Source organism: Triticum aestivum, chromosome 3A (genome assembly GCF_018294505.1).
Source record: "Triticum aestivum cultivar Chinese Spring chromosome 3A, IWGSC CS RefSeq v2.1, whole genome shotgun sequence".
NCBI classification, from domain to species: domain Eukaryota; kingdom Viridiplantae; phylum Streptophyta; class Magnoliopsida; order Poales; family Poaceae; genus Triticum; species Triticum aestivum.
The window spans coordinates 34,956,672-34,980,500 of NC_057800.1; the positions used below are offsets into that span (position 1 = coordinate 34,956,672).

Consider the following 23,829-nt stretch of genomic DNA (forward strand, 5'->3'; position numbering starts at 1 on the left):
GGCGCTGGGCACGGACGGCCTCAACGCGGCATGCCTCGAGCACCGCGGCAGGGTGTAGGGCGTGCCGGCTGCGCAACCGGTGTGCCTGGTGAAGAACACGGTCACGGAGGAGGCCCTCGCCGCAGTCCTTTTTATTTGCCTACTTGAGCGCGCCGCCACGGTGGAAAGGGGATTGAGGGTCACGGCTTATGTGCGAAAAATAAACAGAACGAAGGGGGTTTCCATAATATTTCACCCAGCCGCGCGGCCACACCCCTCTGTGCGTGATGGCACTCGCTGACATTGGGTCCCACGACCATGCTGGCATCCTGGTCAGCAGCGCGGACGTATGCAAACGTGATTCGAACCGTATTTGCACCAAAGAACCAAGTTTAGGCACCATTGCTGTAATTACCTCTTTAAAATATATCTTAATTTTATTGAGCTTGATGTCAAGAACGTCAATAGGATCTGAGGCCTGCACAGTCCTATTCCAGATCTTATCGACCAGACCTAGGAATTCATCGTTTTTAACACAAGACAGGTCAAAACAGAATTCACGGGTTTTAGGTGCCTCTCTCTCTTCATCCCCGGACGAAAGTCATAGAGGGTTATGGTCAGAAATTTCAGGCACTAATTTCCTAACAGAAACTATAGGAAATAGGTCCTCCTAACTATCAGACTTGAGATTCCTATCAAGTTTATGAAGCGTCTGAGAAAACATGACCAGCCATTCATGTCCAGAAACAGCTAAACTAACAGAAGAAACAAGAAGCTGTAAGAGTTTTTTTCTTTCATAAAGGGCGACTTTGTTATCTTAGAATGTAGCATCAAGTGATACAAAGCATTGTGAGTAACACCCGGCCTGTACGTAAATTGGACTAAGAAGCCGTAAGAGTGTGCAACCAAATTAACACTCCAACAATGGGTATCCACTCCATTCAATCATTCATGCATCTCACGCACACAAAGAAGACAATCCGGTGACAACAAATACTCATCGAAGATATTCCCCAAAAAACTCCTGCACTAATTCATAAAAAAGAGCAAATCTAGCACGTATTCATCGAGATTACAAACCGCTTGTATCTCTAGCTAGCTATAGCTTAGAGACACCTTGCCCCGTAGCCTGCGCTCCTCAACAATGCCTGCTTGATCTCGTCTGTGCTTATCACCTGCCTCTTCCCTTCCGCCTACACACCGGGCACGCCGTGAATGGACATTGGCGATCGAATTTCATTGGCATGCAATGAAGGAAAACTTAGAGCTAGTATTTCAGAAGGACTTTACTTGTGAGCACGAGGCCTGCATGGCGAAGTCACTGAAGCAACTCACGACACACTGCTCGATCTCCAGCCCCAGCACGTCCAGCGCGGTCACCGTCGCAATCAGCGCTCCGGGGTTTGTCGAGCAGCAGATCTCAATCTTCGTGTCGCCCCCGCCTTGGTTCTCGACGTTAGCACATAACTTGGTGGAACTCCTCGTCGGCGTCCCCTCGTTGCCACCGCTGGAGAAATTTTTGAGCAGGTTCAGCTCCTCGGGCGTGGTGCCCATCTCCTCCTCCACGGTTTTAATCCGCTCGGTCAGTTCCTTGACGTAGTCTATGGTGTCCCCGAGGGTCGCAGTCCTATCCATCTGCAGTTCGATTGATCGGTTAATTAGATCTACACATGTTAATTAAGGTCCACAACTCATAGATAATTCGATATACAGAAATTAAGGGCGATGCGACAGCACACCTTGCTAATCTTGGGCACGGTGGACCGGAGCATGGAGAGGCGGTCGTTGAGCCGCTTCCGGCGCCGCCTTTCCGCCATGAGGTTCTTTGACGGAGTTCCGCTTCCGGCATTGAGCTTGCTCTCCGGGTGGGTGCCGGAGGCCGGCATGCTTCTCATCCCCGAGCTCTCCCCGGCCCCTCCCCCGAACACGAACGTTGACGAGCTCGCAATAGCGTCATGGAGGGGAAGAGTGAGCGGCGCCTTGCCGGCAGCAGCCTGGACGACCGCGGGAGGGTCAGGGATGCAGCTCCTCCAGGGGTTGCACACTTCGCTCAGGTAGTTGAAGTCGAACTCCTGGTGCGGGTGCGGACGCACGGCCGGCGGCGAGGGCAGCATGGGCTGCTGAAATGGGCCACTCCTCTCCTCGGCAGTGCAGCCCTTGCCGCCGCCGTAGAAGAGGAGGTCGCTGATCGTCATCATGCTGTTGCTGCCCGGGTACGGCGGCGCCGGCGCCTCCTCCCGGTGAAGCGGCATGAGCTCCTCCAAGAAGGACTCCTCATCAAGCGGATCCATCCCTTAGTTGGTGTTATGCTACTAGCTTTAGAATATGATTGCTTCCCTCGCGCTTGCTTAATACAGCCACGTCCACAGGCCCAACTTGCAGGTTGCAGCCTTGCAGGGGGTCACGGAAGCAACAAACCCAAGCGACAATAATTCCGCGGCACCACCTGGCTAGTAGGTACTCTACGGCTAGTTTTGGTGTCGCCACGTACTGGTCACGCAGAAAAGGGCAGACAAAACCTGAGAATTGAATGGAATCTCCCCGTTTTTAATTAGCCAGGCCCATCTACGTACGTTGGCAGTTTCAATTATCGTCAGTGTCGTTTTCGATCGCCAGAATTCTGGTACTGTTTCGCGGCCACGGGCTGGCGGTGATCGAGACCCGGCGACCAATCCCCGATCGAGCGAGCCGTTTGAGATCGTGGGCACGCCTATTTGCGAGAGTCAAGGGGGGCTTAACCTTGATCCGGTTGTGAGTTTGTGACCGGGACGTTGGCAACAAACAAAAACAGTGCGCGGGCGCATGGAACAAAACCGAGAGCTGTCGAATGTTGTCATGTGTGCAGATTAGTACCATGTAGACTTGCTGGAGCGCTACATTTGCTTGGAAAATATCAGGTGATGTAGAGCATGATAACAGCTCCCGCGAGCCGAGCCGTTTGAGATCGTGGGCACGCCTATTTGGAGAGTCAAGGGGGGCTTGTGACCGGGACGTTGGCAACAAACAAAAACAGTGCGCGGGCGCATGGAACAAAACCGAAAGCTGTCGAATGTTGTCATGTGTGCAGATTAGTACCATGTAGACTTGCTGGAGCGCTACATTTGCTGGGAAAATATCAGGTGATGTAGAGCATGATAACAGCTCACGCGAGCCGTTGTATCTTAGATCCAAGGCTGGCGCCTGGCGCGTTGATCTCCTGCAAATTCGCCGAAACCTCAAGGAGTTTGACATTTACACGCAAGTCTAGGACCTCGGTTGGTGACCCTTGGATTACAGATCCAATGGCTCGCCGGAGCTCGTATCACCGGATAGCCTAAGGCTCCATATCATCTGATACTCTCACATTTGCTTATGTCGATCAGTCTTTGGTTGCGGGGTGAGGTGCCATGGCACACACCGGCGGATGTACTGCAGCAAATCACGGGGGCACGACAGGTTGGAGGTTGCAGGGCCTACGCGTCACTTGGCATGCATGCATGTTTGCGGACCAGCTATGCATATGCCCACGTGACCTGGAAGCTTTGGCACGTAGCAGGTGTGCTCAACTTTGTAAACAAAGACAAACATCACCGTCATACTCGGTACAAAGTTAGTTCAGAAACAAAAACATAAAAAGACAGTGCCACCAGGACAGCTTTGAAGGACATAGTACCTAGCGTAATGCGGCAAAGGTCTAGACTAGTTGATTGGAGGAAGCAGGGGGTCAGTGCCGCGACTCATGGAAATTATGAAGTCCATAGGGTCGACGTCCTTGGCACTAGCAAGCAAGCTTCACTGAAGAACGAAATTGCTCTGCACACGGCAGTGCATGGACAAAATCTGAACGATGCCCACCTTGTACGGTGCTGATTTGCAAAATGATGCAATCTAATGGATGACTTTATCCACTGTTCAAGAATCAGCTGAAAACGTATCGTCCGTATATCACTGCTCACTGAAGAATGACAACCAATTTGGACAAGTACTCAGTAGGTCTGTTGGGGAATAATATATGTTCAATTGTACACTTGTTACAAGTAGTTACTACCGGAAGATGGTTTTTTACCGAGTGACCGCCGGTTTGCTGAGTGCATTATGCTAGCTGTTGACACCAGATTTTGGCATGGTCGAAAATATAATTAAGAAGACCTCAAATAGAAAAGTGTTCAAAGTGAGAAAGTTCCGTATCATCAAAAGGAGAAACTTTGATATTTGAGCCATAGTCATCCCGTCTCATCTCTAAGGCCGAAATTGTGTTCGAAGTACTGGGATTTTGTATCCAGAACACTATTCGGCTGATTACGCCCCAAGATGGCCTCATATGGGAAAACTTTCTACAGGAATTGTCTTCGTCTCGTCATAACAGTCGATTTAGATATAAAAACATCTAAATCGTAGTTCATATGCAAAAGTTAGAGTCAAAACAGTGTGCTTCAAAAGTGTGCCCCAGAAGTTCCGGGCAACTTCCGAGGAGGTTCCGGGCTAAACCAAAAGTTTGCACGCAGTGCGCCCCGAAAACTGGAGTTTTAACATTATTTGCAGATTTGTGGGGCTGAATTCAACCTTAAGATGACCTCGGAAGAAAAAGTGATCAACTGAAGAGTTTCTCTACATTGCAAGATCTACAACTTTGCTTTTGGGACCATCGTGATCCGAAGTCGTATGTGTTCTGCAGATTCAGTGCAAAAGGGCTACTTGATATAATTTGAGCCCAGAAGTTCCGGTCCAGACCGGAAGTTTCGGCCCTCCTAATCCGAATTAGGTTAACTTTTGATATTTTGGACTGGATTTGAGTCCTTTTCTTGTACGAAAAGTCCATCCGCCTCATATATATGTAAGAGTTGACGGGCTATTGAACAACACACAATCGAGAAATCGATCTATCATATTTACCTTTACTTTTATCTTCTCCCTTGTTCTTCTTCTTTCTCGTTCTTCGTTCGTTCTTCTTCTTTGCAGGGCGGCGAATCTCGAGTCCCTAGGGGCGATCAGGTCGACCTAGGGAAGCCCATAGCCGCCGTGCACCCCGACGGGGTCCCTCCCGAGCATGTGGGGTTTCGGGTCCTCAAAAGCACCAGCCGGACTGCTTGTGTACCGCGCTCCCGGACGTGAGCTGCGGTGCATCACCCTCGGCGTTGAAGGTACATGGTGACGTGTTCGTGTGCGAACACTGGCCACTCGAAAAACAACTACCTAAACCAAGTGATGAAGGAAAATACTCGGCAAAATCGAAGCACTTGGAAAAATTGCCTCTTCGTTGAGTGTGAGACGAAAGAAGAAAAAACTCGCAAAACTGTGGCACTCCGCAAAACCCAACTAATTTTATGTAAAAGGGGAGTCCATCCCCGGTTCCATTGCTAAAGAACGGAATAAACATCCATACAACAACTCCAAAAGCAGTTCGGAAGAAAATAACTCAAAAAACTAGAGAGCAAAAAAGTGCAACAGAAAAAAGAAATACATCAAACTAAGGACAAGATCATTGATCACTACTTCCTGGTAAAAGCGCATGCACGCATATTAACCAGGATTTTTCTGAATCTCCAACTCATCTTGTAAAGTTCAAGCCTGAACTTCGAAAAAAGCACGACTGACCTTCATTGGGTGTGCAACCGTTGGTTGTGGAGACCAACAGAGATCCAGCTGACAGATTGTGCTCAGGTTAGTGCCTTTTGTCCCTACTCTAGGCTTCTCTTGAGAATGAAATTGGGGCATTTATTGTCCCAAGATGTTGATCTGGTTACAGATATCGATTCCTGAGGTAGAAGAGATTGAGGTAGCAGAAGAGCTTCGGGCGAGTTCTTTTGATAGATTTTTTGGGCTTCCAGAAAACATTGCCCCGTACCCAGCTTATTCTCGAAGCTCAACCAAAAATATATTTTTACAAGTCTTAATGAGTAGACTTCTAAAAAATAAAGTTGGTTGGGCTTCTAGAATAAGCTAGGTAAGGGGCAGCTTATTCCGGCTTATTCTAGAAGCCAGCAAACGAACTGGCCCTTCATCTATCAACTCCAGCTAACATCCAATGGTTTCTATAGGAGTTTTTTCACGAAACTAGTGAAGTCCTCAAATTTCTCTTTGCTCAATTCTGCGGACAGAACCATACAGTACCTGGCAGTTTTCAGGTATTCCACCATACATGTTTGATAGATAGCCAATGGATGTTATTAAGAAACATGGGGTTCCTAAACTTCTATATACATCATATAACAGTAGATCAAACATAATTAATGGCTGAATTCCTATTATTAGAAAGCTAGAACCTAGCTATAGATATATAATCAAAATCAACTACACACCAAAATGTTCCCTAATACGAGGCCAAATGTTTTTTTGGCTACCACACAATTAAACATGAGTTGAATAGATTCATCCCCATCGAAAAACACACAGTTTAAGGGTTTTATGATGTCACTTTTCCTCAAGTTATTCATAGTAATAGTTTGTTCTATCAGAACAGCGAGAGGAAAATAAAAAATTTGGATGAACCCTAGGGGTCCAAATAGTACGAATATACATAAAATGGCCCCCCCCCTAAACTTAATCGCATAGTATAGGGGGCTAGTAGATCATTGCCTTTTGTTCTCTAATAGCCCAATGAGAGAGTCTAAGTCATGTGAAAGCTCTAAGCTTTTTGCCATTTCTACTAACTGGTACCATTGATCCATAAGCCAACTATCAAAATTCCTTCTGAAAGTAAGCTTAAGCTAATGTCCATCCCAAATGTTACTAATGCTTTTAAAAGTCTCACTGCAAATAACATAGAGTAGCCCAAATTGGATGGCCAAAAGGGAGGTGCCAAGCCAGGTGTCTTCCCAGAATCGGGTTTGAGCACCATTATCAATTTGCAACCTAAAACCAAATTAAATAGCTTTCACTATGGACATAACCCCTTCCAAAACCTAGAGTAAATGGGAAGGTGAAAAAAAATAGGTCTGATAGTGTTGTATTTGTGGTCTATAATAATTTTCCAATTTTTCCTCCCCACATAGTGTATATCTTAACCCAAGAACCCAACCGGCACATATATATTGTCATCTTGCAAATTCGGAACACCTAAACTTCCTAATTGTTTATTCATACATACTAGGCACTCTAATTTATAGGTGAAATTTCCTCTACCACTCAAAGTCATTCCAAAGGAAATGAGACATTTGAGTGTTTATCATCTCTGTCACCCACATAGGAAATTTTAGGAATGAGAGAAAGTAAATTGGGATGTTTGCAAGATAGGCATGTGCAAGAATAAGTCCACATCTATAAGATAAGAGTATACCTCTCTATCTAGCAATCCTTTTCATAATATTATCTATAAGAGGTTTGATATCTTCTCTCAGGTATGGAAAGACACATCTACTTTGTCCTAGTTAATCTACGAAATCAGCTCTCCGTTAGATTAGTTGATTCCCCTCCGAGAAACTCTCTTGAAGCAAGAGAGAACTAGCTTGAGATTGGTAGCTTGCTTAATGTCAACATTTTATGGAAAATAATAGTATCATCGGCAGAAAGATGGGTAGAGCCCCAAACTTAGTTCATGAGATGCAGGCTTAGCTAGCCTCATAGTAAGAACATCAACTAATAATTTAAAAAGTTATTACCCTCCACATTGTTGGTTGTAACTCCTATAGAGGCTCCATGTCTAATAGGGTGTATCCAGTGAGACCATTTCCACCAAATCCCCTAGCTCAGCTAGGAAATCAAGAATAACCATAACAAAGGTTTTCTTTTATAATCCATCTTAAGAACTAAACATTTATCCTTAGAGGAATGGAATGAATGTAGCACCTCATGGGCTATAACTACTCTTTCCGAGATAATTACAACTTTAAGGAAATTAGACTCGCTATTAGTAATCAGTCTATGGAGAATTGTAGAAATTCGGTTAGTCGGAACTATAGTAAAAACATTTAAATCTACAAGTAAGCAGACTAATAGGTCTATTTCTTCATGTAAGTAGCCTCATCCTCTTCTAGGATGAAGGCAAAGATAGCAAAATTAAATCAATAAATGCCAAGGAGGCATTATGAAAATCTTTAAAGAGATACTAAATCATCCTTAACTAAATCCCAAAAATGTTGATAAAATAAGAAAGGAATCCCATCAAGGCCTTGAAGGAAATATGTCCTAGATGCATCAAGACCTCTCAAGCATTCAAGGGTACACCTATGGACCACCGGTCCGATACATATTAGGAAAACCATTAAAAATATCCCTAGGGTTAATACTACCTCTAATTAGCACGTACATGTAGCAGCAGCCAAGCTAGAAAGAAACGGATCTATGTGGTTCCTCGGTTTGTTCTGTAAGTTGGGTGTCTCTTTCTACTCATATGTACGAGTTGTTGGATTTTCCTGAAGAAGAAAGGTGTTATAGCACCACAGTAGAAAGTATTTCCCTCCATAAAGAATTGATGTATACTACACAGCTTTTCTTCATGTAGACTTTGTTGGGCCTTGCTACCTCTTGAGCATGTGTTGGTTTTTTCTTGAAGAGGAAAGGGTGATGCAGCAAAGTAGCATAAGTATTTCCCTCAGTTTTTGAGAACCAAGGTATCAATCCAGTAGGAGATAAGAGCATCTCCACCCACGCCCCCAGGAACGCCCCCCAGGCCACTTTTTTAGCACCGGCAGCAAAAAATCCTCCCACTCACGCCCCCAAGTCCTCGTTTTTCGCCGGATTGAAGCAAAAACAGCGCCGGCGACCGCAGCCCACACCCAGCCTACCGGGGGGCGCTTGGGACCGCCGGCACTCCCTTTTGCATGTCGAAACCCCACAGGTTAGCCTCTCTTCCCTCTCTCTCTCCCCGCTCGCCCACATGCAAAAGGAATCTCGCCCACTTTTCCTCGCTTCTCTCCCCGCTCGCCGCTCGCCTCCTCACCGCACTGCCTCGCGCCACCCCGCCGCCCGCCTACTCGCCGCTCCGGCCGCCAGAATCGCCTCCCCGAGCCCCAGGAAGCGGAGGAGGAGGATGAGCGGGGAGAAGCAGACACGGCGGGCGGCCACGTGGAGCGCGTCGGAGCCGGCGTGCTTGGCTCCCTTGGCGAGGAGGAGCTCCGCGAGGGCGAGCAGCATGCTCCCGGACTCGTCCTCGGCGTGGGGCATGGCGTCCCGGGCGCCCCCTTCCTCCTCCTCCTCCCTCCTCTCCGTCCTCATCGACGCCGGCTACGGAGGGCGCGCACGGCAAGGCACAGGCGGGCATGGGCGCTCCCAGGCGCCCCCTTCCTCCTCCACCCTCCTCTCCGTCCTTGTCGGCGCCGGCCACGGAGGGAGCGCGCGGCCAGGCGCGGGCGCGGCCAGGCGCCCCCCTTCCTCCTCCTTCCTCCTCCTCCCTCCTCTCCTCGCTCCTCGAACTCGCGGGTGGTGTGGCTGCTGCACATGCTATGGCGGGGCTCGCGCTTGCGCGGCCGTGGCAGAGCTCGCGCTCGCGTGGAGGAGGGAGCTCGATGGAGGGATGGCGGTACGCAGCGGCGAGGCCCGTGCCAAGGAGCATGCGGCGGACGGTGGCGGGCGTCCTCGATGGTGCTGGAGACGGTGTCGAGCTGCGGTGCCGCCACGCATCCTCGAAATGCATCTTGGGTGGGGGCGGCTGGGAAATTTTGCCTCCCATAGCCAAAAATTCCTCCGGCGCGATCCCAAGCGGCGAAAAAAGACCTCCTGGGGGCGCCAACGAGTGGAGATGCTCTAACACGCAAGTCACCTAGTACCTGCACAAACAATCAAGAACCTCTCAACCAACGCGACAAAGGGGTTGTCAATCCCTTCACGGTCACTTGCGAAAGTGAGATCTGATAAAGATAGAAGATAAATATTTTAGGTATTTTAGTTGTATAGATTGGAAAGTAAAGATTGCAAAATAGTAAACGAGATGCGATAGGAAAAGAGATGCAATATAATAAGGAAGAGACCCGGGGGCCATAGGTTTCACTAGTGGCTTCTCTCATCGTAGCAAGTATTACGGTGGGTGAACAAATTACTGTCGAGCAATTGATAGAAGAGCGCATAGTAATGAGAATATCTAGGCAATGATTATGAAATATAGGCATCATGTCCGTGTTAAGTAGACCGAAACGATTCTGCATCTACTACTATTACTCCACACATCGACCGCTATCCATCATGCATCTAGAGTATTAAGTTCATAAGTAAAGAGTAATGCTTTAGGCAAGATGACATGATGTAGAGGGATAAACTCAAGCAATATGATATAAACCCCATCCTTTTATCCTCGATGGCAACAAGATTGAACCCAAAGCTAAGCACTTCTCCCATTGCAAGAAAGATCAATCTAGTAGGCCAAACTAAACCAATAATTCGAAGAGACTTGCAAATATATCAAATCATGCATATAAGAATTCAGAGAAGAACCAAATATTGTTCATAGATAAACTTGATCATAAATCCACAATTCGTCGGATCTTGGCAAAGACACCGCAAAAAGTATTGCATCAAATAGATCTCCAAGAACATCGAGGAGAACTTTGTATTGAGAACAAAAGAGAGAGACGAAGCCATCTAGGTAATAAGTATGCACCCGAAGGTCTGTGGTAAAGTACTCACACATCATCGGAGAGGCTATGGTGTTGATGTAGAAGCCCTCTGTGATCGAAGCCCCCTCAGGCAGATCGCCGGAAAAGGCCCCAGATGGGATCTCACAGGTACAGAAAGTTGCGGCGGAGGAAAAGTGGTTTTGTGGCTCCCCCTGATGTTTTTAGGGTATAAGAGTATATATAGGCGAACAAAGTACGTCAGTGGAGCTCCGTGGGGCCCACGAGGGTGGGGGCGCGCCTACCCCCCTGGGCGCACCCTCCTGCCTCATGGAAGCTTCACGGAGTTCCAGACTTCCACTCCAAGTCTCCTGGTTTGTGTTTGTTCCAAGAAATATCCTTGCGAAGGTTTCGTTCCGTTTGATATTCCTTTTCTGCGAAACACTAAAATAGGCAAAAAAAACATAAACTGGCACTAGGCCTCCGGTTAATAGGTTAATCCCAAAAAGAATATAAAAGAGCATATTAAAGCCCATTAAACATCCAAAACAGATAATATAATAGCATGGAACAATAAAAAATTATAGATACGTTGGAGACGTTTCAAGCATCCCCAAGCTTAATTCCTGCTCGTCCTCGAGTAGGTAAATGATAAAAACAGAATTTTTGATGTGGAATGCTACCTAACATAATTTTAAATGTAGTTTTCTTTATTGTGGCATGAATGTTTAGATCCGAGAGATTCAAGACAAAAGTTTAATATTGACATAAAAATAATAATACTTCAAGCATACTAACCAAGAAATTATGTCTTCTCAAAATAACATAGCCAAAGAAAGCTCATCCCTAAAAATCATATAGTTTGGCCATGCTTCATTTCTGTCACACAAAATGCTCCCATCATGCACAACCCCGATGACAAGCCAAGCAATTGTTTCATACTTCGCCTTTTCGAATTCTTTCAAATTTTACGCAATATATGAGCGCGAGCCATGGACATAGCACTATAGATGGAATAGAATGGTGGTTGTGGAGAAGACAAAGGGAGGAAGATAGTCTCACATCAACTAGGTGTATCAATGGACTATGGAGATTCCCATCAATAGATATTAATGTGAGTGAGTAGGTATTGCCATGCAACGGATGCACGAGAGCTATAAGTGTATGAAAGCTAAACAAAAGTAACTAAGTGGGTGTGCATGTAACTTGCTTGCTCACGAAGACCTAGGGCAATTTGAGGAAGCCCATCATTGGAACATACAAGCCAAATTCTATAATGAAAAATTCCCACTAGTATATGAAAGTGACAACATAAGAGACTCTCTATCATGAAGATCATGGTGCTACTTTGAAGCACAAGTGTGGAAAAAGGATAGTAACATTTCCCCTTCTCTCTTTTTCTCTCGTTTTTTGTTGGGCCTTCTTCTCTTTTTTTGTTTTTCGTCCAGAGTCTCACCCCGATTTGTGGGGGAATCATAGTCTCCATCATCCTTTCCTCACATGGGACAATGCTCTAATAATGAAGATCGTCACACTTTTATTTACTTACAACTCAAGAATTACAACTCGATACTTAGAACAAAATATGACTCTATGTGAATGCCTCCGGCGGTGTACCGGGATGTGCAATGAATCAAGAGTGACATGTATAATAAAATTATGAATGGTGGCCATGCCACAAATACGATTTCAACTACATGATCATGCAAAGCAATATGACTATGATGAAGCGTGTCATAATAAATGGAACGGTGGAAAGTTGCATGGCAATATATCTCAAAATGGCTATGGAAATGCCATAATAGGTAGGTACGATGGTTGTTTTTAGGAAGGTAAATGATGGGTTTATGGTACCGGCGAAAGTGGCGTGGCACAAGAGAGGCTAGCAATGGTGGAAGGGTGAGAGAGCGTATAATCCATGGACTCAACATTAGTCATAACGAACTCACATACTTATTGCAAAAATCTACAAGTCATCAAAACCAAGCACTACGCGCATGCTCCTAGGGGATAGATGTTGGGGAACGTAGTAATTTCAAAAAATTTCCTACGCACACGCAAGATCATGGTGATGCATAGCAACGACAGGGGAGAGTGTTGTCTACGTACCCTCGTAGACAGCAACGAAAGCGTTGACGCAACGTAGAGGAAGTAGTCGTACGTCTTCCCGATCCGACCGGTCCAAGCACCGTTACTCCGGCACCTCCAAGCTCTTAGCACACGTACAGCTCGATGACGCTCCCCGGGCTCCGATCCAGCAAAGCTTCGGGGATGAGTTCCGTCAGCACAACGGCGTGGTGACGATGATGATGTTCTACCGACGCAGGGCTTCGCCTAAGCACTACAAAGATATGATCGAGGTGGAATATGGTGGCAGGGGGCACCGCACACAGCTAAGGAACGATCACGTGGATCAACTTGTGTCTCCTAGGGTGCCCCCTTGCCTCCGTATATAAAGGATCCAAGGGGGGGGGGTGCGGCCGGCCCTATGGAGGCGCGCAGGAGGAGTCCTACTCCTACCGGGAGTAGGACTCCCCTCCCCTTTTCCTTGTCCAAGTAGGAGAGGTGGAGGGAGAATAGGAAAGGGGGGGCGCCTCCCCTCCCTCCTTGTCCAATTCGGACTAGGGGGAGAGGGGGCGCGCAGCCTGCCCTGGCAGCCCCTTCCTCTTCTCCACATTAGGCCCATGAGGCCCATTAACCCCCCGGGGGGTTCTGGTAACCCCCCGGTGCTCCAGTTTTATCCGATACTAATCCGGAACGCTTGTGGTGTCCGAATATAGTCATCCAATATATCAATCTTTATGTCTCGACCATTTCGAGACTCCTCGTCATGTCCGTGATCACATCCGGGACTCCGAACTAACTTCGGTACATCAAAATGCATAAACTCATAATAACTGTCATCGTAACGTTAAGCGTGCGGACCCTACGGTTCGAGAATAATGTAGACATAGAAATATCTCCGGTCAATAACCAATAGCGGGACCTGGATGCCCATATTGGCTCCTACATATTCTACGAAGATCTTTATCAGTCAGACCACATAACAACATACGTTGTTCCCTTTGTCATCGGTATGTTACTTGCCCGAGATTCGATCGTCGGTATCCAATACCTAGTTCAATCTCGTTACCGGCAAGTCTCTTTACTCGTTCCTTAATACATCATATCGCAACTAACTCATTAGTTGCAATGCTTGCAAGGCTTATGTGACGTGCATTACCGAGAGGGCCCAGAGATACCTCTCCGACAATCGGAGTGACAAATCCTAATCTCGAAATACGCCAAGCCAACATCTACCTTTGGAGACACCTGTAGAGCTCCTTTATAATCACCCATTTATGTTGTGACGTTTCGTAGCACACAAAGTGTTCCTCCGGCAAACGGGAGTTGCATAATCTCATAGTCATAGGAACATGTATAAGTTATGAAGAAAGCAATAGCAACATACTAAACGATCTGGTGCTAAGCTAATGGAATGGGTCATGTCAATCAGATCATTCATCTAATGATGTGATCTCGTTAATCAAATAACAACTCTGTGTTCATGGTTAGGAAACATAGCCATCTTTGATTAATGAGCTAGTCAAGTAGAGGCATACTAGTGACACTAAGTTTGTCTATGTATTCACACATGTATTATGTTTCCGGTTAATACAATTCTAGCATGAATAATAAACATTTATCATGATATAAGGAAATAAATAATAACTTTATTATTGCCTCTAAGGCATATTTCCTTCAGTCTCCCACTTGCACTAGAGTCAATAATCTAGTTCACATCGCCATGTGATTCAACACTAATAGTTCGCATCACCATGTGATTAACACCCATAGTTCACATTGTCATGTGACCTATACTCAAAGGGTTTACTAGAGTCAGTAATCTAGTTCACATCGTTTATGTGATTAACACCCAAAGAGTACTAAGGTGTGATCATGTTTTGCTTGTGAGATAATTTTTAGTCAACAGGTCTGTCACATACAGATCCGTAAGTATTTTGCGAATTCTATGTCTACAATGCTCTGCATGGAGCTACTCTAGCTAATTGCTCCCACTTTCAATATGTATCTAGATCGAGACTTAGAGTCATCCAGATCTGTGTCAAAACTTGCATCGACGTAACCTTTTACGACGAACCTTTTTGTTCACCTCCATAATTGAGAAATATTTCCTTATTCCACTAAGGATAATTTTGACCGCTGTCCAGTGATCTACTCTTAGATCACTATTGTACTCCCTTGCTTAACACAGTGTAGGGTATACAATAGGTATGGTACACAGCATGGCATACTTTATAGAACCTATGGCCAAGGCATAGGGAATGACTTTCATTCTCTTTCTATCTTCTGCCGTGGTCGGGCTTTGAGTCTTACTCAACTTCACACCTTGTAATACAGGCAAGAACTCTTTCTTTGACTGCTCCATTTTGAACTACTTCAAAATCTTGTCAAGGTATGTACTCATTGAAAAAACTTATCAAGCGTTTTGATCTATCTCTATAGATCTTGGAGCTCAATATGTAAGCAGCTTCACCGAAGTCTTTCTTTGAAAAACTCCTTTTCAAACACTCCTTTATGCTTTACAAAATAATTCTACGTTATTTCCGATCAACAATATGTCATTTACATATACTTATCAGAAATGATGTAGTGCTCCCACTCACTTTCTTGTAAATACAGGCTTCACCGCAAGTCTGTATAAAACTATATGCTTTGATCAACTCATCAAAGCATATATTCCAACTCCGAGATGCTTGCACCAGTTCACAGATGGATCGCTGGAGCTTGCACATTTTGTTAGCATCTTTCGGATTGACAAAACCTTCTGGTTGCATCATATACAACTCTTCTTTAATAAATCCATTAAGGAATGCAGTTTTGTTTATCCATTTGCCAAATTTCATAAAATGCGGCAATTACTAACATGATTCGGACAGACTCAAGCATAGATACGAGTGAGAAGCTCTCATCGTGGTCCACACCATGAACTTGTCGAAAAACCTTTTGCGACAATTCTAGCTTTGTAGATAGTAACACTACTATCAGCGTCCGTCTTCCTCTTGAAGATCCATTTATTCTCAATTGCTTGCCGATCATCGGGCAAGTCAACCAAAGTCCAAACTTTGTTCTCATACATGGATCATATCTCAGATTTCATGGCCTCAAACCATTTCGCGGAATCTGGGCTCATCATCACTTCCTCATAGTTCGTAGGTTCGTCATGGTCAAGTAACATGACCTCCAGAACAGGATTACCGTACCACTCTGGTGCGGATCTCACTCTGGTTTACCTACGAGATTCGGTAGTAACTTGATCTGAGGTTACATGATCATCATCATTAGCTTCCTCTCTAATTGGTGTAGTAGTCACAAGAATAGATTTTTGTGATGAACTACTTTCCAATAAGGGAGAAGGTACAATTACCTTATCAAGTTTTGTACTTTCCTCCCACTCACTTCTTTCGAGAGAAACTCCTTCTCTGGAAAGGATCCATTCTTGGCAACGAATTTGCCTTCGGATCTGTGATAGAAGGTGTACCCAACAGTTTCCTTTGGGTATCCTATGAACACATATTTCTCCGATTTGGTTTTGAGCTTATCAGGATGAAACCTTTTCATATAAGCATCACAATCCCAAACTTTAAGAAACGACAACTTTGGTTTCTTGCCAAACCACATTTCAGATAGTGTCGTCTCAACGGACATAGATGGTGCCCTTTTAAACGTGAATGCAGCTGTCTTTAATGCATAACCCCAAAACGATAGTGGTAAATCGGTAAGAAACATCATAGGTCGCACCATATTTAATAAAGCATGGTTATGACGTTCGGACACACCATTACATGGTGGTGTTCCAGGTGGCGTGAGTAGTGAAACTATTTCACATTGTTTTTAACTGAAGACCAAACTCGTAACTCAAATATTTGTCTCTGCGATCAGATCGTATAAACTTTATTTTCTTGTCACGATGATTTTCCACTTCACTCTGAAATTCTTTGAACTTTTCAAATGTTTCAGACTTATGTTTCATCAAGTAGATATACCCATATCTGCTCAAATCATCTGTGAAGTTCAGAAAATAATGATACTTGCCGTGAGCCTTAACATTCATCGGACCGCATACATCAGTATGTATTATATCCAATAAGTCAGTTGCTCGCTCCGGAGAACGGAGTCTTAGTCATCTTGCCCATGAGGCATGGTTCGCAAGCATCAACTGATCCATAATCAAGTGATTCTAAAAGCCCATCAGCATGGAGTGTCTTCATGCGCTTTACACCAATATGACCTAAACGGTAGTGCCACAAATAATTTGCACTATCATTATTAACATTGCATCTTTTGGTTTCAATATTATGATTATGTGTATCACTACGATGGAGATCCAACGAACTATTTTCATTGGGTGTGTAACCATATAAGGTTTTATTCATGTAAACAGAACAACAATTTATTCTCTTGCTTAAATGAATAACCGTATTACAATAAACATGATCAAATCATATTCATGCTCAACGCAAACACCAAATAACATTTATTTAGGTTCAACACTAATCCCGAAATTATAGGGAGTGTGCGATGATGATCATATCAATCTTGGAACCACTTCCAACACACATCGTCACTTCACCCTTAACTAGTCTCTGTTTATTCTGCAACTCCCGTTTCGAGTTAGTAATCTTAGCAACTGAACTAGTATCAAATACTTAGGGGTTGCTATAAACACTAGTAAAGTACACATCAATAGCATGTATATCAAATATACTTATGTTCACTTTGCCATCCTTCTTATCTGTCAATCACTTGGGGTAGTTCCGCTTCCAGTGACCAGTCCCTTTGCAGTAGAAGCACTTAGTCTCAGGCTTAGGACCAGACTTGGGCTTCTTCACTTGAGCAGCAACTTGCTTGCTGTTCTTCTTGAAGTTCCCCTTCTTTCCTTTGCCCTTTTCTTGAAACTAGTGGTCTTGTTAACAATCAACACTTGATGTTTTTCTTGATTTCTACCTTCGTTGATTTCAGTATCACGAAGAGCTTGGGAGTTGTTTCCGTTATCCCTTGCATATTATAGTTCATCACGAAGTTCTACTAACTTGGTGATGGTGACTAGAGAATTCTGTCAATCACTATCTTATCTGGAAGATTAACTCCCACTTGATTCAAGCGATTGTAGTACCCAGACAATCTGAGCACATGCTCACTAGTTGAGCGATTCTCCTCCATGTTTTAGCTATAGAACTTGTTAGAGACTTCATATCTCTCAACTCGGGTATTTGCTTGAAATATTAACTTCAACTCCTGGAACATCTCATATGGTCCATGACGTTCAAAACGTCTTTGAAGTCCCGATTCTAAGCCGTTAAGCATGGTGCACTAAACTATCAAGTAGTCATCATATTGAGCTAGCCAAACGTTCATAACGTCTGCATCTGCTCCTGCAATAGGTCTGTCACCTAGCGGTGCATCAAGGACATAATTCTTCTTTGCAGCAATGAGGATAAACCTCAGATCATGGATCCAATCCACATCATTGATACTAACATCTTTCAACACAATTTTTCTCTAGGAACATATCAAAATAAACATATGAAAGCAACAATGTGAGCCATTGATCTACAACATAGATATGCTAATACTACCAGGACTAAGTTCATGATAAATTAAAGTTCAATTAATCATATTACTTAAGAAATCCCACATAGATAGACATCCCTCTAATCCTCTAAGTGATCATGTGATCCAAATCAACTAAACCATGTCCGATCATCACGTGAGATGGAGTAGTTTCATTGGTGAACATCACTATGTTGATCATATCTACTATATGATTCACGCTCGACCTTTCGGTCTCCGTGTTCCGAGGCCATATCTGTATATGCTTGGCTCGTCAAGTATAACCTGAGTATTCCGCGTGTGCAACTGTTTTGCACCCGTTCTATTTGAACGTAGAGCCTATCACACCCGATCATCACGTGGTGTCTCAGCCCGAAGAACTTTCACAACGGTGCATACTCAGGGAGAACACTTCTTGATAATTAGTGAGAGAACATCTTATAATGCTACCGTCAATCAAAGCAAGATAAGATGCATAAAAGATAAACATCACATGCAATCAATATAAGTGATATGATATGGCCATCATCATCTTGTGCCTGTGATCTCCATCTTCGAAGCACCGTCATGATCACCATCGTCACCGGCACGACACCTTGATCTCCATCGTAGCATCGTTGTCGTCTCGCCAATCTTATGCTTCCACGACTATCGCTACCGCTTAGTGATAAAGTAAATCATTACATCGCGATTGCATTGCATACAATAGAGCGACAACCATATGGCTCCTGCCAGTTGCCGATAATTCGGTAAAACATGATCATCTCATACAATAATATTTAGCATCATGTCTTGACCATATCACATCACAACATGCCCTGCAAAAACAAGTTAGACGTCCTCTACTTTGTTGTTGCAAGTTTTACGTGGCTGCTACGGGCTTAAGCAAGAACAAATCTCACCTACGCATCAAAACCACAATGATAGTTTGTCAAGTTGATGCCATTTTAACCTTCGCAAGGACCGTGCGTAGCCACACTCGGTTCAACTAAAGTTGGAGAAACAGTCACCCGCAAGCCACCTCTGTGCAAAGCACGTCGGGAGAACCGGTCTCGCGTAAGCGTACGCGTAATGTTGGTCCGGGCCGCTTCATCCAACAATACCGCCGAACAAAAGTATGACATGCTGGTAGGCAGTATGACTTATATCGCCCACAACTCACTTGTGTTCTACTCGTGCATATAACATCAAACCAGAAAACCTAGGCCCGGATGCCACTATTGGGGAACGTAGTAATTTCAAAAAATTTCCTACGCACACGCAAGATCATGGTGATGCATAGCAAGGAGAGGGGAGAGTGTTGTCTACGTACCCTCGTAGACTGCAACGGAAGCGTTGACGCAACATAGAGGAAGTAGTCGTACGTCTTCCCGATCCGACCGATCCAAGTACCATTACTCCGGCACCTCCGATTTCTTAGCACACGTACAGCTCGATGACGCTCCCCGGGCTCCGATCCAGCAAAGCTTCGGGGATGAGTTCCATCAGCACAACGGCGTGGTGACGATGATGATGTTCTACCGACGCAGGGCTTCGCCTAAGCACTACAACGATATGATTGAGGTGGAATATGGTGGCAGGGGGCACCGCACACGGCTAAGGAACGATCACGTGGATCAACTTGTGTCTCCTAGGGTGCCCCCTTGCCTCCGTATATAAAGGATCCAAGGGGGGGGGGGGTGCGGCCGGCCCTATGGAGGCGCGCAGGAGGAGTCCTACTCCTACCGGGAGTCGGAGTAGGACTCCCCTCCCCTTTTCCTTGTCCAAGTAGGAGAGGTGGAGGGAGAATAGGAAAGGGGGGGCGCCGCCCCTCCGTCCTTGTCCAATTCGGACTAGAGGGAGAGGGGGTGCGCGGCCTGCCCTGGCAGCCCCTTCCTCTTCTCCACATTAGGCCCATGAGGCCCATTAACCCACCGGGGGGTTCCGGTAACCCCCCGATGCTTCGGTTTTATCCGATACTAATCCGGAACGCTTCCGGTGTCCGAATATATTCATCCAATATATCAATCTTTATGTCTTGACCATTTCGAGACTCCTCGTCATGTCCGTGATCACATCCGGGACTCTGAACTAACTTCGGTACATCAAAATGCATAAACTCATAATAACTGTCATCGTAACGTTAAGCGTGCGGACCCTACGGTTCGAGAACAATGTAGACATGACTGAGACATATCTCTGGTCAATAACCAATAGCAGGACATCGATGCCCATATTGGCTCCTACATATTCTACAAAGATCTTTATCGGTCAGACCGCATAACAACATACGTTGTTCCCTTTGTCATTGGTATGTTACTTGCCCGAGATTCGATCGTCGGTATCCAATACCTAGTTCAATCTCGTTACCGGCAAGTCTCTTTACTCATTCCGTAATACATCATATCGCAACTAACTCATTAGTTGCAATGCTTGCAAGGCTTATGTGATGTGCATTACCGAGAGGGCCCAGACATACCTCTTCGACAATCGGAGTGACAAATCCTAATCTCGAAATACGCCAACCCAACATCTACCTTTGGAGACACCTGTAGAGCTCCTTTATAATCACCCATTTACGTTCTGACGTTTGGTAGCACACAAAGTGTTCCTCCGGCAAACGGGAGTTGCATAATCTCATAGTCATAGGAACATGTATAAGTTATGAAGAAAGCAATAGCAACATACTAAACGATCGGGTGCTAAGCTAATGGAATGGGTCATGTCAATCAGATCATTCATCTAATGATGTGATCCCGTTAATCAAATAACAACTCTTTGTTCATGGTTAGGAAACATAACCATCTTTGATTAACGAGCTAGTCAAGTAGAGGCATACTAGTGACACTAAGTTTGTCTATGTATTCACACATGTATTATGTTTCCGGTTAATACAATTCTAGCATGAATAATAAACATTTATCATGATATAAGGAAATAAATAATAACTTTATTATTGCCTCTAGGGCATATTTCCTTCAGTAGATTGGTAGGAAAAGACCATCACTTATCCCCGACCGCCACTCATAAGGAAGGCACTCAAAGAACACCTCCTGCTTCAAATTTGTCACACAATGGTTACCATACGTGCATGCTACAGGACTTGCAAACCTCAACACAAGTATTTCTCAATTTCAAAATTACTCAACTAGCGCGACTCTAATATCACCATCTTTATATCTCAAAATAATTATCTAGTATCAAACTTCTCATAGTTTTTAATGCACTCTATATGAAAGTTTTTAATATACCCATATTGGATGCCCATCATATTTGGACTAATTTTATAACCAAACCAATTACCATGCTGTTCTAAAAGACTCTCAAAATAATATAAGTGAAGCATGAGAGATCAATAATTTCTATAAAATAAAACCACCACCATGCTCTAAAAAGATATAAGTGAAGCACTAGAGCAAAATTATCTAGCTCAAAAGATATAAGTGAAGCACATAGAGTATTCTAATAAATTCCGATTCATGCGTGTCTCTCCCAAAAGGTGTGTACAACAAGGATGATTGTGGTAAACTAAAAAGCGAAGACTCAAATCATACAAGATGCTCCAAGCAAAACACATATCATGTGGTGAATAAAAATATAGCCTCAATTAAAGTTACTTATAGACGAAAACGGAAGAGGGGATGCCTTTCGGGGCATCCCCAAGCTTAGGCTTTTGGTTGTCCGTGAATTTTACCTTAGGGTGCCATTGGAATCCCCAAGCTTAGGCTCTTTCCACTCCTTGTTCCAAAATCCATCAAATGTTCACCCAAAAACTTGAAAACTTCACAACACAAAACTCAACAGAAAATCTCATGAGCTCCGTTAGTATATGAAAGAAAACCACCACTTTAATATGCTATAATTAACTTATTATTTATTTATATTGGTGTTAAACCTACTATATTGCAACTTCTCTATGGTTCATACCCCCCAATACTAGCCATAGATTCATCAAAATAAGCAAACAACACACGAAAAACAGAATCTGTCAAAAACAGAACAGTCTGTAGCAATCTTGAGGTTTCGAATACTTCTGTAACTCCAAAAACTCTGAAAAATTAGGAATACATAAATAATTTGTATATTGATCTACCGCAGTTGGAATTGGTATTTTATCGCTCTCTTCTGAAAAATGAAAATTATTTTTGTGAGCGCATACTTTCTGTTTTTATCAGCAAGATCAAGCAACAATCACCCAAGAAGATCCTAAAGGCTTTACTTGGCACAAACACTAATTAAAACATAAAAACACAATCATAACAGAGGCTAGATAAATTATTTATTACTAAACAGGAACAAAAAGTAAAGAAAAAATAAAATTGGGTTGCCTCCCAACAAGCGCTATCGTTTAACGCCCCTAGCTAGGCATTGACAATTTCGATGATGCTCACATGAAAGACAAGAATTGAAGCACAAAGAGAGCATCATATAGAATGTGAAAAATACATATAAGTCTAACATACTTCCTATGCATAGACATATTATAGGCAAACAAATTATCATAGCAAACAAAAACTAGCATATGCAAGGAAGAGGAAAGAGACAATAGCAATCTCAACATAACGAGAGGTAATTTAGTGACATGAAAATTTCTACAATCATATTTTCCTCTCTCATAATAATTACATGTAGGATCATAATCAATTTCAACAATATAACTATCACATAAAATTTTCTCTTCATGATCCATATGCATGCAAAGTTTACACACTTCTGAAATAGTGGGATTATCATAAAATAAAGTCATGACCTCTCCGAACCCACTTTTATCAAAAACTTCATAAGATTGAACATTATCCAAATATGTGGGATCTAAAGTTGACACTCTTCCAAACCCACTCTCAATATTATTGCAAACATTGTTATCAATCTCATATTCATCATGGGGCTTAAACAAAATTTCAAGATCGTAAGAAAAATCACCCCAATCATGATCATTGCAACAAGTAGTAGACATAGAAAAATTAGCATCCCCAAGCTTAGGGTTTTGCATATCATTAACACAATTGACATTAATAGAATTTATAATAACATCATTGCAATCATGCTTTTCATTCAAGGAGCTACCGTGAATCACTTTATAATTTTCTTCTTTCAACACTTCATCACAATTTTCAGATTCACGAATTTCAAGCAAAACCTCATAAAGATAATCTAGTGCACTCAACTCACTAGAAATCGGTTCATCATAATTGGGTCTTTTAAAAAGATTAGCAAGAGGATGATGATCCATAACAATAGATATTTAGCAAGCAAAGATGCAAGCTAATAGAAAGCACATGGTAACACGAGCGAACAGAAGGACGAACGGAAGAAGGGTGAATAAAACGGCAAAGGTGAAGTGGGGGAGAGGAAAACGAGAGGCGAATGGCAAATAATGTAATGCGAGGGAGTAGAGTTTGTGATGGGTACTTGGTATGTATTGACTTGAGCGTAGATCTCCCCGGCAACGGCGCCAGAATTCCTTCTTGCTATCTCTTGAGCATGTGTTGGTTTTCCCTTGAATAGGAAAGCATGATGCAGCAAAGTAGCGTAAGTATTTCCCTCAGTTTTTGAGAACCAAGGTATAAATACAGTAGGAGATAACACGCAAGTCACCTAGTATGTGCACAAACAATCAAGAACCTCGCAACCAATGCGACAAACGGGTTGTCAATCCCTTCACGGTCACTTGCGAAAGTGAGATCTGATAAAGATAGTAAGATAAATATTTTAGGTATTTTTGTTGTATAGATTGGAAAGTAACATTGCGAAATAGTAAAGGAGATGCGACAATAAAAGAGATGCAATATAA

At 43.8% G+C, this 23,829-nt stretch overlaps 1 protein-coding gene across 1 annotated transcript; it reads right to left on the reverse strand.

The window, feature by feature from the left end:
- Positions 1-993: 993 nt before the first annotated feature.
- Positions 994-2,340, reverse strand: LOC123057741 (transcription factor BHLH3-like). Its single transcript, XM_044480649.1, has 3 exons — positions 1,719-2,340; positions 1,270-1,614; positions 994-1,172 (listed from the first exon to the last, which is right to left on the reverse strand). The coding sequence occupies exons 1-3, from the start codon at positions 2,268-2,270 to the stop codon at positions 1,086-1,088; spliced, it is 984 nt and encodes a 327-aa protein (XP_044336584.1). The 5' UTR covers positions 2,271-2,340; the 3' UTR covers positions 994-1,085.
- Between the last annotated feature and the right edge of the window lie 21,489 nt (positions 2,341-23,829).

Coding starts and splice junctions, on each gene's coding strand:
- LOC123057741 (XM_044480649.1), bottom strand. CDS start 2,270: ATGGATCCGCTTGATGAGGAGTCCTTCTTGGAGGAGCTCATGCCGCTT. Junction 1,615..1,718: donor CCGTGCCCAAGATTAGCAAG/GTGTGCTGTCGC, acceptor ATCGAACTGCAG/ATGGATAGGACTGCGACCCT. Junction 1,173..1,269: donor TGCAGGCCTCGTGCTCACAA/GTAAAGTCCTTC, acceptor CCCGGTGTGTAG/GCGGAAGGGAAGAGGCAGGT.